Consider the following 20692-nt stretch of genomic DNA (forward strand, 5'->3'; position numbering starts at 1 on the left):
TCACAGCAGTAGCTTGCAGCAGTGCAGCAGAGAGGATCAGCAGCGGGTACATAGAGCTAAGAGAAGCTGGGGAAGGAACGGCTTGGCAGAGTGACTTGGACTTGTAGCATTCCTACTTCTTGGAGCCAATTGTCACCCCAATTTCCCTGTACACAGAAAACTATCATACTTTAGTTTGTTAGTAAAGGCATAGGCCGTTAAGACCTTTAATATTCACTTTTTCTGCACTTTATTATATCCCACCTTTCCCATTCAAAAGCATGGGGCAGTGGTCGAGAGATGCCAAATTCTGCATACAAATATCCACACACTAGTTTTTCTGCACTTTATTATATCCCACCTTTCCCATTCAAAAGCATGGGGCAGTGGTCGAGAGATGCCAAATTCTGCATGCAAATATCCACACACTAGTTGCTTTAAAGAGCCCAGCGGGTAAAAGAAGACACCTTGATTAAAAAAAAAAAATCCAATCCGTTTATTGCAAGCCCCAAGCATGGCAGAATTAGTGCTTCTTGTCCTCCAACAAGGAGGAAATCAGGTGATCCACAGAGAAGCAGAACCACTGTGGCCTAGAGATAGTGCTAGCCCCCAGGGCTCAATGTTATAAGCCTACAGAAACCACACTGTTGCTGGTGCAGCAAAACCCTTCCACATCCAAACTCCAGTTTGAAATGATGGCCCTTTTCCACCCATAGACCACCAGACGTGCAGCCCAACTGTTTCTCTTGTAGCCTTGGAAGTCTGCCCACCCCCACCATCCTGCCAATTCATGATAGGGCAGAAAAGGGGGTTGCCTTGTTAGGCGGGAAGATCAGACAAGCTGTTTGGGAATCACCAGCTTCCCAGAGTCATCAATGGCATCAGGGTGCCCTCACTCCCCCCCTGCCATGATCTTGAGGTATTGCAAAGCGTTGCGGGCAGCAACCGCACGGGCGCTGTGGCGGGAAGCGCCTGAGCCGTGGCACACTGTCGTCGGCTGCGTAGAGAGCTCTACCAGGCACTGGTACAGGCCGCTCAAGCTCTTCTCATCTGTGGGAAAGGAAAAGAACCTGTGTCACTCAAGAAGGATAAAATAGCAACCATCGTTTACAGCCAGCATTGTCCAGCTAAGACTGGGAAGAAATCAACAGTTTGAGATTAAACAGATGAGCTGCTTCTTTACGTTGAAGAATGCAACTCAGATCAAGTCCTGCTCCTTTAAAACTGAAGCAGAGCACATAAAAGGACCCAGAGACCAAGAGGAATATACATATATTCTAGTTCTTAATAAAGCATGGGAGACATCAACTCTGGTTTTTTTTTTTTGGTTATGGCAGTATTATATCCCTGCTTGTCTGTCTTGTCCTTCCCACAGGGAAACTAGTCTAAAAAGGCTTCCATGGAAGAGGTTTTTTTTTTTTTCCCCAAATGATCCAGCACTGGGCAAGCAATGAGAAAGGAAACACTGACAGCCTTGCATGCAGTGACTCAATTCACTTTACGGGACAGAGAAAGAGACACATTCAGGGATTCTCATCACAAGACTGCAACAACCAGGAGAGAATAAATATAGCACTGGCTATCAGATTATGGAGACAAAACACCTAAAGATACTTATCACCATTTTGCCTTGCTTATCTGATCCTCCCTGGGAAATCTAACTGGCTACACATGGCAGATAGTGATGTACGCTGGCATGACTAAACCTAAGCAGGGCAGGCCACAGTTCAAACCTTCTCTTGCCCTGAACTCACTAACTGGCTACAGGCAAACCATTGGCTCTCAGCCTCAGCAATGAGTAAGTGGTGGTGGTTAATAATACCAATACCAACCTGTCACACAGGCTTGCTGCGGAAGATTTCCTGAGATAATGTTGATGAAATGCTTTGGACACCTATGCATGCTAGATGTGTTTCCTGAGACAGAAGGCATACTGGAGTGAGCAATACTCATGCTTGTGGTGTTAAGGTGAGTCAGGAAAGGATCCTTGCTGTAGAGCACGGGTCTCCAAACCCCAGCCCCGGGGGGCCAGATGCAGCCTGCAAAGTGCCTCTATCTGACCCGCAGCCAGCCTCTGAGCCCCTGAGAGCCTCTGGCCCAGTTGACCAAACACAACAGAGTTGTGCTTGTGGGGTGGGGGAAATGGGGCTCCATTTAAGTGTGTGCTTTATTTCTTGGGCTGTGTTCATGCTTGGAGAAGTCCTGGACATTTGAGCCCATTCATTTATTCATTCATCTAAGTTCCATCTCTAATATATTTATTTAAATTTAATATTTTTTTCCGTTCCTCAACACCATCCCAGATATTTGATGCGGCCCTTCGGCCGAAAAGTTTAGATCCCTGCTCTAGAGAGATGAGAATCCTAAGCTGTGAGAGGGGAGGGAGTCATCATATCTCTATCAATGAAGTGATACAAACAATCCTGATTCACAGACCACACTTCTGGGGTTCCTTCAGTTGAGGTTCCCTTTCTTCCCTCCAGTATAGAAAACAATGAGGCAGACCAACATGTGGCAGCTAATATTGAAGACTGCCCCAGTCTGGATTGTCTCCCGAGCAAATCCACCTCTTGTATGCAGTGGGTGTCTGACGTGTGACATCACCATGATGGTTACAGGGGCAGTTTCAAACAGGCCTGGCTCTTCCCGTGTTCAGCAATCTCAGGCTGCAACAGTACACTTCAACGCAGACGGTGAAATCAAGGAACACAAGCAGAGGCTTTTTAAAAAGCACTGCCGTTATTGCAAAAAGAAGTGCTCCTTCACCCTGTACGGAGAGGCGCCTCCCCCCCATCTTCCCCCCTTACCAATATCGAGGTAGCTGATGTCAAAACTCTGTTCTTCGGAAAGTTCCTTCAAGAGGCAGCAGAACCCGGCATTCAGCACTCCCAGGGGGTTGCTCTTCAAGTGTAGGATCTTCTCCCCGGCTGAGTTGCGCAGAGAGTCCCAGGTGCAGCCAGACCCCCGACCCTTTACCCCATCCAGCTTGTTCCCTGCAGTCTGAGGAGTGGGGGAAGAGTTTTCAGTCAGAGGATCCGACTCTTCTTTCTCAATAAGTCTCTGCAAGACACCCCTCTCCCTTTGATCTCTAAGAGTCACCACTCAGAGTCTCTGCCCTCTGTGTTGTTAGGCCCACACTTCCTCAGATGTCTGAACCCTTATGCCTGACCTTTCAAAACTTACTTAAAGCTCAATCATATGCATGCACACTCAGAATTAAGTTCCATGATAGCCAATGAAGCCGACTCCCAGGTAAGTGTGGACAGGGTTGCAGCCTCAATCTCCTGGAAGTAGCAGCTTCCTCTCCAGACAATGAAGGGTTACTCCTGGGTGGCCAGGAGAGACCTCTGAGGTTTTATCTGGTTGCTGGAGAGCCTCCTCCCAAATGCAGTGCACCTGTGCTGTGGCAGGTCTGCATACAAGCAAAGCTTTACAGCTGGAGGAAAGACAGGTGAGCTGATAACAAGCGTCTTGGTGGCAGTGTAACTTGACGCAGATATGATAGGTGAGGTCTGTTCGTAGGTTAACTTGCTCAGCATAAATGCCCAATATGGGTGTCTCTCTAGAGCCTGACACACCCCATGAATGTGTAGGAGTGTTGCTGTGGCTCACTGAAAGCAGTGGCTCTGCTTGATCTCTTCCCCACCCAGACTCACAATGGAGAACTGGTCCTCCTCCACCTCAGCCTCGCTGCCCTCTCGGGGGTCCAGAGGCACATTATGGATTCGCACCAGCATCTTTGCAGCAGCATTGCGCTTGGCCAGCTTTTTAGATGTGCCGCTTCCTGGAGGAGAAAGAAGTTGAGGAATGGCATTTAGGCAAGCTGATTCAGCTACATTACGAGAGAAAGCGAAGTGTAGAGCTGTGGGTAACAGCAGATGCATGCTAACAGAGTGAGGTAGTTCTAGGCATTCTTTCTACTGCTTTCTATACTTCCTGTCTCATATTAAGTTCTATGATTGTTTTAAATGACTGATGAGATGCATGTGGTCTCAGCTTCTCAGTCTTACTTGCAGACCTTCCATCTCAGGAAGAGCAGGAGCAAACAAGCTTGCCTTCATTTGCTGGCTTTGGTTCACTGATACAACTCTTCTCAGAGGCAGAATTCAGCTCTCCATTCTGCACAATGTTTGTTTTAGTACAGAATGGGTCAGCACAACCTGAGACCCACCAACCATTCCCTGTCGCCTGCCAGATACTCAGCAACTCTCCTGCTCTTATAGTCTCAGGCAGGCAGCCCAAATCATAAATCTTACTGAGACCCTGCTAGGCTACCACATGTGGGTGGCGGACCACCATTTATACTGGTCCGGTGCAGAGTACTATTGCCTCTGTCCCCTTTAGCCATGGCTTATGGCTCTGCATTCTCTATCTTGGTTGATGGACTGCAGTCCTCTGTTTCCAGTAAGGAGCCTTCCACTCTCTTGCCTGGTGTTCTCAAGGCTCCTGGTGGAGGGATACATTGGAACTGGCTACTGAGTAAGGGACAGCAGAGTCATGGAACCCAACTGGTGAACCCTGGGCAGACTCTTACTTTCCATCAGAGCCCTGTGATGTTATACCTATTTCAATGAACCTCTCAACCCGGCATGTCATGGTGAATTCTTTCCGGTGTGCTGGTCCTGATTCTTGGGTGACTGTGTATTCAGGAAGCCGCCAGCCCTTCTGCACCACCAATTCCTGAAGGGAAAGAGGAAATGTTAGAAATACACTATCATCTTCCCTTCTGTGCCTGGATTCACAGAGTCGTCAGGGACTCTGCTACTGGAGAAGATGCCTCTCAAATCTGAAGTCTAGTGGTTCTCAAACTTCTCAGGAGTTTTACTCCCAAGGTAAGTCTTTGCGGGGGCAGGGGGGGAAGAAGGGCAACAAAGCAATCTGCAGTATTGTGTCACTAACAGGGGTGTAAGGGGGGTGCTTATACTCATGGAGGGCTGCTGCAAGCTGCAGGAGGTGTGGGGAGCCCCACGCAGCCCTCCACAGGGCTCCCCGATGCCTAGAATGTTCAAACGGAGCTATCACAAAGCACTTTCTGTTTGCTTCCAGACAAGAGCAAGACACTGAGGATACCCTAAGGAGCATGATAAGAACCAAGAGAAGGATGGGGAGGGATGAAGCAGGTGGCTGGCAGAGAAGGAGGCAAACAAGGGATGTCTCCATCACTGTCACAGCTACAAGGACAGAACAGCATCCTCTGCTATAGATCTTGGTGCTGGGCAAGGAGATTCTGCTGTGAACACCAGGGGACATAATGAACCATAGCCCAGAGCGCTGCCTACCTGCAGGGCTCCAACTGGATTACACTCTGACTGCTGTGGTGAGACTGGGGACGTCATGTCCAGCGGGGAACTTCTAGGTGAAAAATGACATGAGATGAAAGATGACCCTCAGGTGGGTCTGCTGTACCCAAACAGCTCTCCCTAGTAAGAAGAATGGGAAAGGCAAGAAATCTCCCAGAAGCATGTCTAGGAAGAGTCAACAACCTGAAACCCATCCCAACATACAACAAAGCACTGACACTCTCATGGTGAGTAGCAATCAATGCCAGCGTGATGGGGGAGGGTTCTTCTGATCAGTGCTGTCATTGAAGACCATATAGCCACAACACAATCGTCTTTGATGTATATCTTAAACTTCTACAATGTTGGAGAGCTGTTGCAGATAAGCTTCTGCTCTATTGCCATCCCACCCCTGGCCTATTACTTTGTAGCCTATGGGGAAGCCATCTACGGACATAAGGAAGAACTGCAAGGGGCATTCTGACCCAGCTTTCAGATGATCAAGAACATGCAAAGAGGAGAACACAAGCACGTATGAATAGCGAGAAGGCTTGGGGTAGACCATTCCTTGCGCTGCAGCTCCTGTTACCTGGGAGACGCAACTGGCAAAGTGGGCACAGACGAGGTGACTGTGGTGGTGGTGGTGGCAGTGGTGGTGGCAATGGTGGCGGCGGCGGCAGCAGCAGCAGTGGTCTGAGCCAGGGGCTCTAGAGAGAAAGGAGAGCTTCAAAAGACAAGGTGACAAATATTAAAGCAAGCTCAGTAGCGGAAGCGTGTGCCATGGGATGAGTTATTGGAAACAGGAGACTGCCCCATTTCCAGGAAGACCCTTCTTGTTCGGTAGAGACATTCCCTGCATGTTTTCTGGACCATCACAGGAGCTCAGGCAGCAATCGTGCAGGCAAAACCCTCCTTGTCCCACAACTGTTTGGATTATATCCATGCATCTGTGATGGTGCTGCACATGCTCAGAATGTTTGTGACCCCAAACATGCAGGTTTCAGCTTTTGCTCTCCTATCAATGCAGCAAGATCCCAGGCACCTGGAGGTAGTGGAGGGGAACTGCAGTGAACATGGGAAGGGAAGAGATTGGGATTCTGCATATGAGCATTTCTCAGTTCACAGGCTACACAAATAAAGTATGGGCTGCCATGAAGGGCTTGAGCCTCAAAGTTCCAGTGGTGCCATCTTGCCAAAAAATGTTAATATAGAAACACTAGAGCAAGTGGCATAGGAAATTTGTGAGGCTGTCATTATACACTCTGGGGAAAGGTTTACCCTTACCAAGCACTTTGTGAGTGCAAATGCACAAGACAGGTTGGGCCTTGGTATTCACAGGGGATCTGTTCCTGAACCCCCGCAAGTACCAAAAACCATGAATAAGGAAATCGGTTGTTTCAGCCGCTTTAACCCTCCGAAGGCAGCCGGAGCTATGCTTCCGCTCACAGCCACTGTGGGCATCAGAATGGCCACTTTGGCCCATAAAACAACTTCTGGTTTCCCAAGGGGAACTGAATTGACACTACGGTATAAAAAAACCAGTGTTCCAAAGTGTCACAAGTGGATAGAGGATAAAAACTTCCAAGAAACCCAGGACAGACTATGAGCCCAATCATGAGCTGGGTGCTCCGGCTTTATGCCGGAGTGCACTGTCGCAAATGTGCCGTAAGACATCTGTGAGGCTTACTGCCAGGCCAGCACCCGTGCTAGCCCAGCACTGGCCGGTGCTGAGCTAGCGCCGGGTCATCCGCTGCCAAGCTGTGGCAAGGTAAGCAGGAGAGGGGGGAGGCAGGCAGAGGGCAGAGAGAGGACGGGGAGGGGGCGTGCCGAGGGGGGAGGCGGGTCGTGAATGCCTTTACCTTACCACTGACCTTTTGGTGGGCGGTAAAGTGAGTAGCCCCATTGCAGGGCTGCTTCCCTTACCCGAAAGAAGGGGACGAAAGTCCCCTTCTCCCCAGGCACCACCCACGGCAGGCTGAGGTGCGCAGGATGGGGTGGGAGCTGTTCTTGGCGCCGCTGCAGTAGCGTGCCCCGGGCAGCTCAGGATTGGGCTGTTAATGTCTTGGCAATGTTGTTAACAGGAAAAGAAAGGTGTATCTGTGAGATTTAGAGGCAGCTGTGAGGAGAGGTTGGAGGTTGTATATTTACATCTTCAAGAAACATCTGCAAAAGGTAAGATCATATTCATTGCTTTACAGCAGAAATGTGTCTGTATTGTTACCAAAAGGGCTGTTCTGTTTAGGGGAATTATTACACTGCCCTTATTGGAACATTAGGATCACAGGCTGGTTAACATGACGGCATAATGCAGAGAAATTCCCTTTTGCTTAAAGAGGAGACTGAGAGAAAGATCACTTTTAATAAAAGATTATAGTTTTATTACAAAAGCACAAAGGTAAATATAATGCACGTGGAGAAATGATAAGTGTATGTTTCTTGGTCCTAATACTTGAATCCAATGTAGCTAGCTTTCATGGTGGTTGTGCATGAAGAGTATTTGGTGCATTCGAGGAAATCAGAAACGGAAGGGGGGTTGTAGGGAAGGATTTTAGGGGTCCCTACTCTGTCAACCCCAGCTGCTAACTAAAGATGGGGAGAGAAGGGGGGAGAAGAAGGGAAAGACTTCCAGGCGCAAGATAGTTACCTGTCCTGTAGAGCAGTTGGGGGGGGGGGAGAGTCCTGTGAAGAGGACCCTCTGACACAACACAGATGTGTTGGTCCTTGGAGAGAGAGAGAGAGCATGTGAGAGAAAGCCCTCACTTAAAAGGGGTTGGGAAACAGTGCTGAGCTGGATGGTAGCTTGATTACTACCACACAGCAGGGTGCTTGGAGTATGTAAAACATTGAAAGAGGATCAGGATGTCAGTTATCAGCAAAATTCAATGGGGTCTATGGCTGGCCTCCTATATGGGGGAACTTAAACAATACAATGAATCCGCAACTCAAGAAGGTAGTTCAAGTTTGCATACAGTACTTAAACAGTGATTGGGTTAAAACAATACAATGAAAACAGTAATGTAGGAGACACTTAAACAGTGATTTAAGACACCAGACTTCCTCCCATAATGTGTGAGGATAGGGGGGTGGTGGTGTGGTGGTTGTGTAACCATGAGCTTGTGGCTTGACCAGAGTTCTGGAAATGTGGCCTGTGTGCTGGGAGAACAGTTTAGCCTGCATGATATTTTAGTCCATAGTAACATAACCAGATGTAGAGAGAAAATCAAAACTAAAAGGCAAAACGGGATTTTCACATAACAGTATGTTCTTATATTTATTTTGTAGGAAAGACCATCTATGAGAGCTATGGAAATTGGTAGCAAGCACAGAGAATAATAACAGCATTTATGTTGTGTTTCCATGTGCTCAGAGTATTTCACACCCTGATATAATTTCATTAACCTGGGTTGCCTAACTTAATTTACACAAATGTAAATACACAAGGGATAAGTATCAGATCTAGTATGACGATGCAAGAAGCGACAGTCAGTTATTGGCTAGAACGGCAGATTAATGCTTTAGAAAAATACATCACAGCACTGGTTCCCAAATTTACCTGGGTCACGATGCTTCCTCAGCCGGGTGCCACCATCTTGGATTTCATGAAATCTTTGGAGATCCAAGATGGAGGTGCCCAAATCTCCTGAGATCCAAGATGGCGCCACCCAGGGAAACGGGTAGGAGGGGCCACCAGGGACATCCTGCAGTGCCCCTGTGAGTGGGCTGTTAACGCCCTAAGGCTTTGCAGTGCACACTTTGGGAACCCCAGCATTACAGTGAGGAGCTTTTATTTGGCAGACAGGGGTTATTCAAAAGTGTACTGCATGTATACATAAACCACAGCTGTTGCAGTGATGTATGCTCTGAGCAAAAGACACGGCCCCACTAACGCCAAACCTTACCAGCTACCACTGGGTACAGCACTTACCTGGCTTCCTCCAACGTTGCTGGCTCCAGCATGTTGCCTCCCTTCAGAAGCCTGAGTGCCACTTCGGCTGCTTTGTGTTTAGCTGCTTTTTTGCTAGGACCTTGGCCTGAGGGGAAGAAGAAAGGGAGAGACAATATTAGTATTCAGAGCGAGCCTGGCAACTTGTAATCGTATCAATATACTGACCAACTAAAGATATTTAAATTATTTCACAAACATTACACTTTTATTCTCAGGTGGCACATAACGCTCATTCCCCAGAAGTCTTCCATCTAGGCCAGGGGTGCCCAAACCCTGGCCCAGGGGTCACTTGCGGCCCTCGGGGACTCCCAATCCGGCCCGCAGAGAGCCCCCAGTCTCCAATGAGCCTCTGGCCCTCCGAAGACGGAGCCCATGCTGGCCCAATGCAACTGCTCTCAGAGTGAGGGTGACTCTTGGACATCTAGCGTGAGCTGTGGGACAAGGGCTCCCTCCACTGCTTGCTGTTTCATGTGTGTGATGTAGCAACGAAGGAAAGGCCGGCCATGCTTTGTGCAAGGCCTTTTACAGGCCTTAAGCTATTGCAAGACCTTCATTCATTCATATAAGTTCCATCTCTAATAAATTCATTTATGTAAATATATTCAAATTTGAAATGTAAATTAATTTTATTTTCCTGGCCCCCAACAGTGTCAGAGAGATAATGTGGCCCTCCTACCAAAAAGTTTGGACACCCCTGATCTAGGCACTAACCAGACCCAGACTCTGGGACCCAGAGTTGCTAGGGAACTGGAAAAGGACACAGAAACATCTTCTGGCCAAGACCATCCAACCAAAGAAGTAAATGCCCCTGATAGGTTAACCCTGTGCCTCTCAAGATGGCCACTAAATGAAGATTTTTCTGCACCCCCCCCCCTTTGGTCAGAGAAGCAAGAGCTGCTTGGAGCTTGCTGTCCCCTCCCTCTCTGAAAATAACTCTGGAGAAGCAGGGGAAAGCATTTTCTGGTCTCTGCCATCAATCAAAGAACTAAGGGGCCCTTAAGTTGTTTTGTATTGCTATGTGAAGCTGCCTAGCCCTAGGGCAGTGTTTCTCAACCAGTAGTACTTGTACCATCAGTGGTACTTGAGGTACTGTCCAGTGGTACTCAGAGGATCCCCATCACCTGGCAGTGAGACCAGCAAGGCAACACAACAAACAGTTGTAGAATGCTTGGCTCTGAGAACAGATCTCCAGTGTGCACTTTTGAGCACATGCTCAGTGTGCACATGCTCAAAAAAGGCCTGCTGTCTGCTCTGAGCATCTTACCAGTGTTTGTCATGTTGCATCTGGCCTCCCAATCCAGAACTAACTGGTAGTGACATCATTGCCTGTTACCTCCAGTGGTACTTTCAATAGGTAGACCGTGTGAGGTGGTACAGTGGGAGACAAATGTTGAGAAAAGCTGTCCTGGGGATAATCTTGATTCAGACATGAGGTAAAGATAAATAAACAGACCTGCTTAACTCCAAAAAACAATTGCTGGAATTAAGCACACCACAGCCAGACACATTCAACCTCTATCATTCATCAAGGGGGAAAATGAAGGGGGGAGTATCAGGCTGGCCCAGCAGGCCTTTAGGTAGAGTCAGTTCAGGTAAGCTGTCCTTTTTCCCCCTGGCTCTCAAAACCAAGAGCTGACTGGATACTGTGACACTTTGCCCAACCTAGGATCCTAATGGCACAATCCTAACCCACTTTCCAGCACCGACATAAGGGCAATGCAGCTCCGAGGTAAGGGAACAAACATTCCCTTACTTTGAGGAGGCCTCTGTGAGTGACACCCAACTGCAGGATGCAGCACATGTCCCATTGGCACCTCTATGCCAGCGTTGGAAAGTTGATTAGGATTTGGGCCTAAGTCAGTAACCGTACCTTAGTACCTGTATAAGAAGCTAAACCTTGCTGATAGCATGTTAAAAGCTCTGTGCTTAGCCTGCAGTTCAGCCCTTCTCCCAATCTGCCTGCTGACTATCTCAATACAGCTCTGCAGCCCTGTCTGCAATTCTTATCTCCAGTGCCACCAGCAGGGAGCAGAAACTGATTAATTCTTCTGGAGAACTGCCAATAGCTCCAGTGGTGAGAGATCCAACCCTGTGAGGACTGAGAGCCTTGTGAGTTTCTGACAGAGAGATCTTGGCAAAGCCAACAAACAGTTCAGATGCCCTAGCTTTGGGGGAGGGGAGGGTTAAAAGCAGAGATGTCAGAGCCTAAGCTCCTCCCACATTTAGAAGGTGAGGTTAGGAGGTGTCTAGCTCTCATACTAAGGGAGAGTGCCCTGAAACAGAAACCAATATAAAGAATTGCAGAAATGGAATTTGGCTTGGTCAGGTTTTGTGAGGGGAAAAAAAAAATCCCATTGGCAGCTACTAAAGTAAAGTCCTCATTTGTTCCTCCAGATCTCCATGTGCCCTTTAGGAAGAAGGAAAGTTTGAGAGGAGTTAATCAGATGAATTAAATTTGAATGAAGAAGCTTCTTTAGGAGGGGTGGACAGGGAATGGCTTGTATCCTGAGTAGATATGTTGACAGCTTGGATGATGTGTGGGTACTCCCCTGCTGGGTGAGAGGAACAAGAGAAGGATAGATGGGTTTGAAGAATGAGGGGATTACGCCTGGTGTCTTTTTAGTATTGGATCTTTACCCTTTTGTAAGTGATAAAATCTTAAAAGTTTTCTGGACTCCATGCAAAAGACAGAACTGTAGCTCAATGGTAGAGCACATGCTACATATGCAGAAGGTCTGAGGTTCAACCTGTGCCATTTCCAGATGGAGTGGGGAAAGATCACTGGTTTGAAACCTTGGACAACAGCTGCCAGTCAGCGCAGGCAAAGCTAAGCTAGATGGGTCAGGTTCAGTAGAAGGCACCTTTGTATAGATACGCTAAGGGTTCTGTGAGTTACATTTGTATGATTAGAAAGCTTGGAATTTTTTTTCAATATGGCCCACTCTGAGCCTTCATGCAAGATAAAAATCTAAAAACAAAAAATGGGAACCAAGAGAAACATCCCTCGAAAAGGCAGGTATCTTTTCTCCTCCCATAGCAAGAAGTCAATGGTGTTGACTTCCTAGCCTATACTGGTTCTGCAATGATGTTTAAAAGGAAAGTGAGCCAGTGTGCTATGAGGAGTCTGTCCTAGAAGGATCTCTACTAATTGGCAGTAAGGGCATGAGTTGGCTCAATTCAAAAGCACAACTGGATAATCTTGCTTTGTCTCTCCCTCTCCATCACCATAAAAGGCCATGAAGGATCATGGAAGACGTGAAATATTCTCTCCCCCCCCCCAAAATGTATAGGCTCCTTTCACACACACATTCTTTACCACAACTAACCGGTACAGCTGATGTCACCGACAGTGACGCGAAAGGTGAAGTTGGGCTGATGTGCTTGTCCCTCGGCTTTCAGTAGGTCATATACGGGCGTTTTGCCTATGCGTGTTCCATACTCCTGCAGCAGGCTGATAGGGGTCTTGCCGGGGTTGGACGCCAGCATTTGCTCTATACTGAGGATAACAAGGAAACAGGAATGGATCTCTGAGGACCTGTAGATGACGTGTGCTGTTTTATATCACAGGATGCGCTACTTATTAGCAAGGTTTTTAGGCCATCTTTCTGCTCCATCAGTCAAGGTGGCTTGCAGAATAGTACAAGAAACACAATATTAAAACATTTTTAAAAAGTAGTTCTCCATTCAATGCCCTGCTGCACATCCCACCACTATCTGAGGTGCAGGACACGGGATGAAGTCTTCTTAGTGGCAGCTGAATTCCCTCCCCTGGGAGGCCTGACTAGCCCCAATACTGCCTGTCTGTAACCAGGCACTGAAGGCCTTTCTGTTTTGTTTGGCCTTTCCCTGAATCTTTTTAATTCTGTTGATCACCAGTATTGCTCTGATCATCCCTAATCAAGCAATGTTTCCATGCCTTCCATGATCTTATCCTTTACATCAGTGGTCCTCAAACCATGGCTCACACTACAGCAGCATGATGATTCTGGGCACTGCATGGCAGTGGCGAAGGCTTACTGTTTCACTGCAAAGCCAGCAGTTTTCATGTTCAAAGTCTGAAGAGCTTCACGCTGGGCAGCTCCTGCTGACTGTCACTCCAGGAGGCCCTGTGCCCTGATTTCCCAGAAGTGGCTGCCCAGCACAAAGCTCTGTAGACACTGGGAATGAAAACTGCTCACTGTGCGACGGAACAGTAAGCTTCACTGCTGCACAGTGAGTGGACTGAATATTCCACTGTGCCAAATATGGGCCCGTGGGCCAGAGTTTGAAGACCGATGCTCTACATCAAAGAGCGTTATTCTCCCCCCCCTTGCCATTCCTCTCACATGTCTCCATTACGTCAGTGGCAGGAGGACCCAAACCTCACACAGCAACTCCCAAGGTCCTATTTAATAGTGGTTTGGCAAAGAGGTCAGTCTTCCCACATTAGGAGTCCCACTCAACCTTATGTACCAAAGATCCAAGTGCAGTAAGGGCAGAATACAGATTGTGTCTTGGCATCCATGAGGGTTCAGTTCCCAAGACTCCTGCCAAGACTTTCTGCCAATGCAGAAAATCATGTTAAATGAAATAAATTTTTTAAAAAACCTCCCTTTACTCAGTGGTTTAAAAACAGCCTTGCTTACTATTGTAATGCAGGAGACCAGCAGCAAACAGGCAATCAATCAACAGCTTAGGTTCAGTTCACTCCAAGGCAAGGGACCTCTTCCTTCCCCCTGGAATGCACAAAAGAATGCAAAGTGCAGGTGATAATAACTTTAATCACTTTCACTTTGCATTCTTTCTCATGCTTCATGTCTCCAGGGGGAAGGGAGGGATCATTTGCCTTGCAGTGAAGTGAAACTAAGCCCCCGGAGAGAGTTTGATTGATTGCCTGTCTGCCTGTTGCCCTCTCCAGCATTACAATGGCAAGCAAGGCTGAGTAAAAGGATGTTTTTCCATAAAGGGCCCTTCTCATTGTGTTGAGATAAAACAACAGGTAAAAAAATCCATGGATAATTAGATTATACTTATATGAGCAACTAGCAAGGACACCCATATTGCCTAGTGGGTAGTTCCACTGTGTTCTATAAGACTTACTCCTGGGAAAGTGTGTACAGGATTGCCGCCCCAGTCATCCTTTAACTACCCTGCAATCAGGGAAGAGATGATATATTTTCAATTATTTCCTAATGGTGAAGCGAGGACTTTCACAAAGGGAAAAGAAATTAAGAACCACCTTGCTGGATTCAACCAAGGTTTACTAGCCCAGCATTCTAACTGCAGCTGCAGTCAGTCTGATGTCCCTGGGTACTCTCAAGGAAAGTATGAAAATGAGGCTATCCCCTATTATCTGTCAACAGCTTCTGGTTATTCAGAGGTGTATTGCCTGTGGTCATGGAAGTTCCATTTAGCTACTATGACTAACAGCCATGGATAAAATTATAGAGAATCTGGGGCCTATGGATTCCATTTTTCAGATCAACTCATCTGGAATACAGGGTGTCATTTTGGGGATGTGAAAAATAAAACCATACAGTCCTGTGCTCATTTACTAGAGAGTAAGGGCCCAATTCTATCCAACTTTGCAGCTAAAATGCAATCCCGAGGTAAAGGAACAAACTTTCCCTTACCTTGAGGAAGCCTCTGTGACTGCATCTCCCACCTCAGGATGCAACACACACCCCACTGGCACAGCTGCGTCAGCGCTGGAAAATTGGATAGGATTGGACCCTCAGTCCCAGAGACTAATCTCTAAATAAAGATATATAGGATTGTGCTGCACTCCTATCTAGGCTTGATAGCTAAATGGAACTTGAATTTCTGAGTACAGCTAGATAGACACACAACTGCTGTAGTTGTGATTCCCATAGCTGTATGTCATGAAAATGCCTTTGCATTCATATAAAACTACACCATGTTACTACCAGTTAACCAAATCCTGTCTAATTCGGATCCCCCTGTCGAGAAGAGAAAAGCAAAGTATAAGTTCAAGTTAAAAAAAGAACATCCCTCCAACTCCCCCCCACCACCACATTAATTCACACAATTAGGAATGCCTAAACCAGGCTGACCAGATGTCTTCACTTTTTCCAGGACATGTCCTTGTTTTTAGCCTCATGTCCTAGAGAAGAACATAAATGTCCTCCTTTTCCCTGTGAGCAGGCCCCTGTAGGCAAAGCATAGACTTCTTGTAATTAATAAATTACATGTAATATAGTTTTAAATTTAATAACTGTATAGTGTTTAAATTAACTGCTGCTAACTGGGTAAGAGGTATTTTTCAAGTGGGTGCTCCTCTTTTATTTAGCAGAGGGAGGGCAACCTCCTTACCCTAGCAGTGTCCTTCTAGTGGCTGTCTGCTGGGGTTCTGCATCATTTTAGATTATGAGCCCTGTTGGGACAGGGAGCCATTAGTTGTTGGATTTTCACTGTGCACCACTTTGTGAACTTTGAAAAGCAGTATATAAATACTGCTGCTGCTGCTGCTGCTAATAAATTAACCACACAAAATCAATATACAAGCGTTTTAAACTTTTGTTTTGTCATGTCCTACATTTTTTGGGATGTCCCACATTTTGGGATGTCTCGTCCTCTTTTGCGGTCATGACACCTGGTTATCCTGGCCTGAGCAAAAGTTTTGTCTTGGGGTAGGCCATCGTTTTCAAACCCACCCACCCCCCATTCTCCTCCTGGCTTCCATTCTGGAGAAGAGAGGGATAAGAACATAAAAACAGCCCCACTGGATCAGGCCATAGACCCATCTAGTCCAGCTTCCTGTATCTCACAGCGGCCCACCAAATGCCCCAGGGAGCACACCAGATAACAAGAGACCTGCAAGGCCTCCTGGGAATTGTAGTTAAGAACATAAGAACAGCCCCACTGGATCAGGCCATAAGCCCATCCAGTCCAGCTTCCTGTATCTCACAGCGGCCCACCAAATGCCCCAGGGAGCACACCAGATAACAAGAGACCTCATCCTGGTGCCCTCCCCTGCATCTGGCATTCTGACATAAATGGTTGAGGTCAAGTGAAAAGCTGGTTATAGTTATCCTGTATCACAGCCCAGTCCTGTGCACGGCTACCCAGAAGTAAGTCCCATTAGAGTGAATGGGGCTTACTCCCAGGAAAGTGTGGGTAGGGTGGCAGCCCAAGCCTATGCAAATCTACTCAGAAACAAATCTCATTCCAGTCAATGGGGCTTACTTCCAGGAAAGGAAAGTGTGGATAGGACTGGGCTGAGAGGCTGCAGTCCTATCCACTTACCTGGGAGTAAGCCCCACTGACAAAAATGGGATTTACTTCTGAGTAGACAAGCACAGGCGTGGGCTCTCCGAATCTGGCCTTGCTCCCTGCTTGGGTACAAGAGGGGCCAACCCTCACGCTGCTCCCCCCACCAACAAGCCTTCCTGCTTCTATATGCGCCCCTCCCAAAGCGGGGCCCACTTGGGCCTTCTTGTTACTATAGCAACGCGCTCCAGGGGTGCTCTTGGAGGTGGTGTCGCTTAGCAACGCAGCCGTAGGGGGCGGGGCTTCCCCTTGTATCCTAGCAACGACCCAGGAAGGACGGGTTATTCACCTGGGGAAGCCGCCGCAGCTCCTCGCGCTCCCGCAAGGCTCCTCCGCCTCCTCCTCGCTCATTCCCTCCTCCTGCCCCGCCGCCGCCGCTGCCGCCACAACGCCCGCCGTCCTCCAGCCCCGCTTACAATGGCCGGGAGAGAGGAAACGACGGCCTCCTGCCGCCTCCAAAGAGCTGCGAAGCGCATCCTGGAGACTGGAGTCCAGGGAGGGACCTCGGCCGCAGGGCGACATTGGGAGAAGGACTACATATCCCATAAGGCCCCTCTGGCTTGCCCGCGTGGCAGCGTGGGCGGGGCTTATCTCTGGAACGTCACAGCGGTTCCCGCAGCATGCTGGGAGATGTAGTCGTCCTTGGCTTGCCCAAGTGGCTCTTGGCATGGACAAAGGATGACAGCTTCAGCCCTTCAAGTATGTACAAGTGCATTTGCTCACATTCTTTTACCCCGCCTTGTCTCTTCCTTTCTCTCACACACAGGCTGCAATCCTATCCACACTTACCTGGGAGTAAGCCCCATTGTCTATAATGGGAGTTACTCCTGAGTAGACATGCACAGGATTGGGCTCTCAGACTATAATCCTATCCACACTCACCTGGGAGTAAGCCCCATTGTCCAGCTGAGGTGCTGGGAGAGCCCAATTTTCATGCAGACGACCCTTGTAGCAGGGTTGCTTCTACCAAGATATCACTATGCAGAGAACCTCTCCGCTGGTGAGCTGTGAAGTGATACCTTGGCAGAAGTGGCACTGCTGAAAGGGTGGCCCATGTGATAGTTGGGCTCTTCCATTTCTTGCAGATATGATCCAGAGATACATATTTTCTCATCTGTCATTTGAAGCTCATGAGTTCCTACTTTAGAACAAAGTACTTATTTTCGCCATCATCTGCTTAATGACGTCGCTTATGGCACTCAGCAGGTGCCATGAATGCTATTTGGCCTGCTGTATGAATCTAAAACGTGACATGGGGAGGACGACAAACATGATGGCAAACAGAGGGAAGGATACACTGTTACGTGAAAATTCACTTTTGCCTTTTAGTTGTGATTTTCTCTCTATATCTGGTTATGTTACTATGGACTAAAATATCATGCAGGCTAAACTGTTCTCCCAGCACACAGGCCACATTTCCAGAACTCTAGTCAAGCCACAAGCTCAAGGTTACACAACCACCACCACCACCACCCCCCTATCCTCACACATTATGGAAGGAAGTCTGGTGTCTTAAATCACTGTTTAAGTGTCTCCTACATTACTGTATTCATTGTTTTCTTTTAAGTTCCCCCATCTAGGAAGCCAGCCATAGAACCCATTGAATTTTGCTGATAACTGACATCCTGATCCTGTTTCAATGTTTTACATACTAAGAACATCAGAACATAAGAACAGCCCCACTGGATCAGGCCATAGGCCCATCTAGTCCAGCTTCCTGTATCTCACAGAGGTCCACCAAATGCCCTAGGGAGCACACAAGATAACAAGAGACCTGCATCCTGGTGCCCTCCCTTGCATCTGGCATTCTGACATAGCCCATTTCTAAAATCAGAAGGTTGCACATACACATCGTGGCGTGTAACCCGTAATGGATTTTTCCTCCAGAAACTTGTCCAATCCCCTTTTAAAGGCGTCCAGGCCAGATGCCATCACCACATCCTGTGGCAAGGAGTTCCACAGACCAACCACAGACTGAGTAAAGAAATATTTTCTTTTGTCTGTCCTAACTTTCCCAACACTCAATTTTAGTGAATGTCCCCTGGTTCTGGTGTTATGTGAGAGTGTAAAGAGCATCTCTCTATCCACTTTATCCTTCCCATGCATAATTTTGTATGTCTCAATCATGTCCCCCCTCAGGCTTCTCCTTTCTAAACTGAAGAGGCCCAAACGCCATAGCCTTTCCTCGTAAGGAAGGTGCCCCAGCCCCGTAATCATCTTAGTCGCTCTCTTTTGCACCTTTTCCATTTCCACTATATCCTTTTTGAGATGTGGCGACCAGAACTGGATGCAATTCTCCAGGTGTGGCCTTACCATCGATTTGTACAACGGCATTATAATATTAGCCGTTTTGTTCTCAATACCTTTTCTAATGATCCCAAGCATAGAATTGGCCTTCTTTAGCTCCGGCGCACATTGAGTCGACACTTTCATCGACCTGTCCACCACCACCCCAAGATCTCTCTCCTGATCTGTCACAGACAGCTCAGAACCCATCAGCACAGTAAAGTTTTGATTTTTTTTGCCCCAGTGTGCATGACTTTACACTTTACAGCACTTTACAGCAGGGTACTCCAAGCACCCTGCTGTGTGGTAGTAATCAAGCTACCATCTAGCTCAGCACTGTCTCCCAACCCCTTTTAAGTGAGGGCTTCCTCTCACATGCACTCTCTTTTCAAGGACCAACACATCTGTGTTGTGTCAGAGGGTCCTCTTCACAGGACTCTTCCTCCCCCTCCAGCTGCTCTACAGGACAGGTAACTATCTTACGCCTGGAAGTCTTTCCCTTCTTCCCCCCCTTCTCTCCCCTTCTCTCCCCATCTTTAGTTAGCAGCTGGGGTTGGCAGAGCAGGGACCCCTAAAATCCTTCCTTACAACCCCCCTTCCGTTTCTGATTTCCTCGGATGCACCAAATACTCTTCACACGCAACCACCATGAAAGCTAGCTACATTGGATTCAAGTATTAGGACCAAGAAACATACACTTATCATTTCTCCATGTGCATTATGTTTACCTTTGTGCTTTTGTAATAAAACTATAATCTTTTATTAAAAGTGATCTTTCTCTCAGTCTCCTCTTTAAGCAAAAGGGAATTTCTCTGCATTACGCCATCTTGTTATCCAGCCTCGATCCTAATATTCCAATAAGGGCAGTGTAATAATTCCCCTAAACAAAACAGCCCTTTTGGTAACAACACATTTAGCTACACTTTTAGGCTGTAGTTGTATACACATTTATCTGGCAGCATGTTCCACTGAACTCAAAGAAGCTTACTTCCGAATAGACATATCTAGGCCTGTAATGTCACAGAACATGTTTGCCATGTTTACTCAGAAGTAAATTCCACTTTCAGTGAGGCTTACTCCTAGATAAGCAAGCTTAAGTTTGCTGTCAGTAGCATGATGCACCCAAGAAAAAGCCTTCTCTGTCATTGCCATTGTCCTGTCCTGTTTGTTCCCACCCCCCACCCTCGCAGTAGGGCTCCCTACCTCAGGCAGGTTGAGATGCCCTCCCCTCTCTCTTTGCATTCAAAAACATGCTCAAGGCCCACATTTCATTAAACTTTCCTCTTATGAGCTGTCCCTGATTCTGTTGCTGCTCTAGTGTTTTATTTTTGGTCTTGTGTTTAATTATTATTTTATTGTTGAATGTGACTGTATTGTAAATTGTTTTTTGTCATTTGTTAGCCTCCTAGGGACCATTTAGTGAACGGAGGGATAGAAATTTATTTTTTATTTTATTTTTAAAAATTATATCCCGTCTTTCCCATGCTGAAGCAAATGCCCAAGGCTGCTTACAGAGCTCCATAATAAAAGTACAGTGTTTCACAACAGTAAGAAGAATGAAAACTGAGCATTAAAACATTAATTTTAACATTAAACACTAAAACATGTAAAATGTTAAAACAAAGTAGAACAAAGCAAAACCCAACACACATCATTGAGCCATGGGGGGGGGGGATGGGACGGGGTGACAGAACAAAGGAATGAGGAAATATCAATATTTAGAGTTGGGCTTGCACTCCCACCTCTCTCCTGCATGGTATTGCTGCCTGTTCTCTTGACTATATATACAGTATATTCATGTCCCCCTGAGACATGAAGGGTTGGATATACTGTAATATGCACCAGAGCGGACTTGCTATTGACTACAAGTAGTCAGTAGTAGCAGCTACTAGTCAGCCATTTGAGTTGGTCACTTGGGGCCTAATCCTATCCA

At 47.2% G+C, this 20692-nt stretch overlaps 1 protein-coding gene across 5 annotated transcripts; it reads right to left on the reverse strand.

The window, feature by feature from the left end:
- Window positions 1-451: 451 nt before the first annotated feature.
- On the reverse strand, window positions 452-16906 carry TARBP2 (TARBP2 subunit of RISC loading complex). 5 transcript variants are annotated; one of them, XM_066614385.1, is made up of 9 exons: window positions 16763-16906; window positions 12531-12700; window positions 9184-9289; window positions 5848-5982; window positions 5259-5328; window positions 4542-4659; window positions 3636-3763; window positions 2787-2979; window positions 452-1029 (listed from the first exon to the last, which is right to left on the reverse strand). In XM_066614385.1, exons 1-9 carry the CDS (start codon window positions 16822-16824, stop codon window positions 872-874), a joined length of 1140 nt encoding a protein of 379 aa, XP_066470482.1. In that variant the 5' UTR covers window positions 16825-16906; the 3' UTR covers window positions 452-871. The 5 variants fall into 5 exon arrangements, with proteins under 5 accessions (XP_066470482.1, XP_066470481.1, XP_066470483.1 ...); XM_066614384.1 differs by having other exon boundaries at window positions 5259-5331; XM_066614386.1 differs by having other exon boundaries at window positions 5259-5331; window positions 12531-12695; window positions 16763-16868.
- Window positions 16907-20692: the final 3786 nt, after the last annotated feature.

The sequence above is a fragment of the Tiliqua scincoides genome, chromosome 2, assembly GCF_035046505.1.
Source record: "Tiliqua scincoides isolate rTilSci1 chromosome 2, rTilSci1.hap2, whole genome shotgun sequence".
In the NCBI taxonomy this organism is placed as follows: Eukaryota; Metazoa; Chordata; class Lepidosauria; order Squamata; family Scincidae; genus Tiliqua; species Tiliqua scincoides.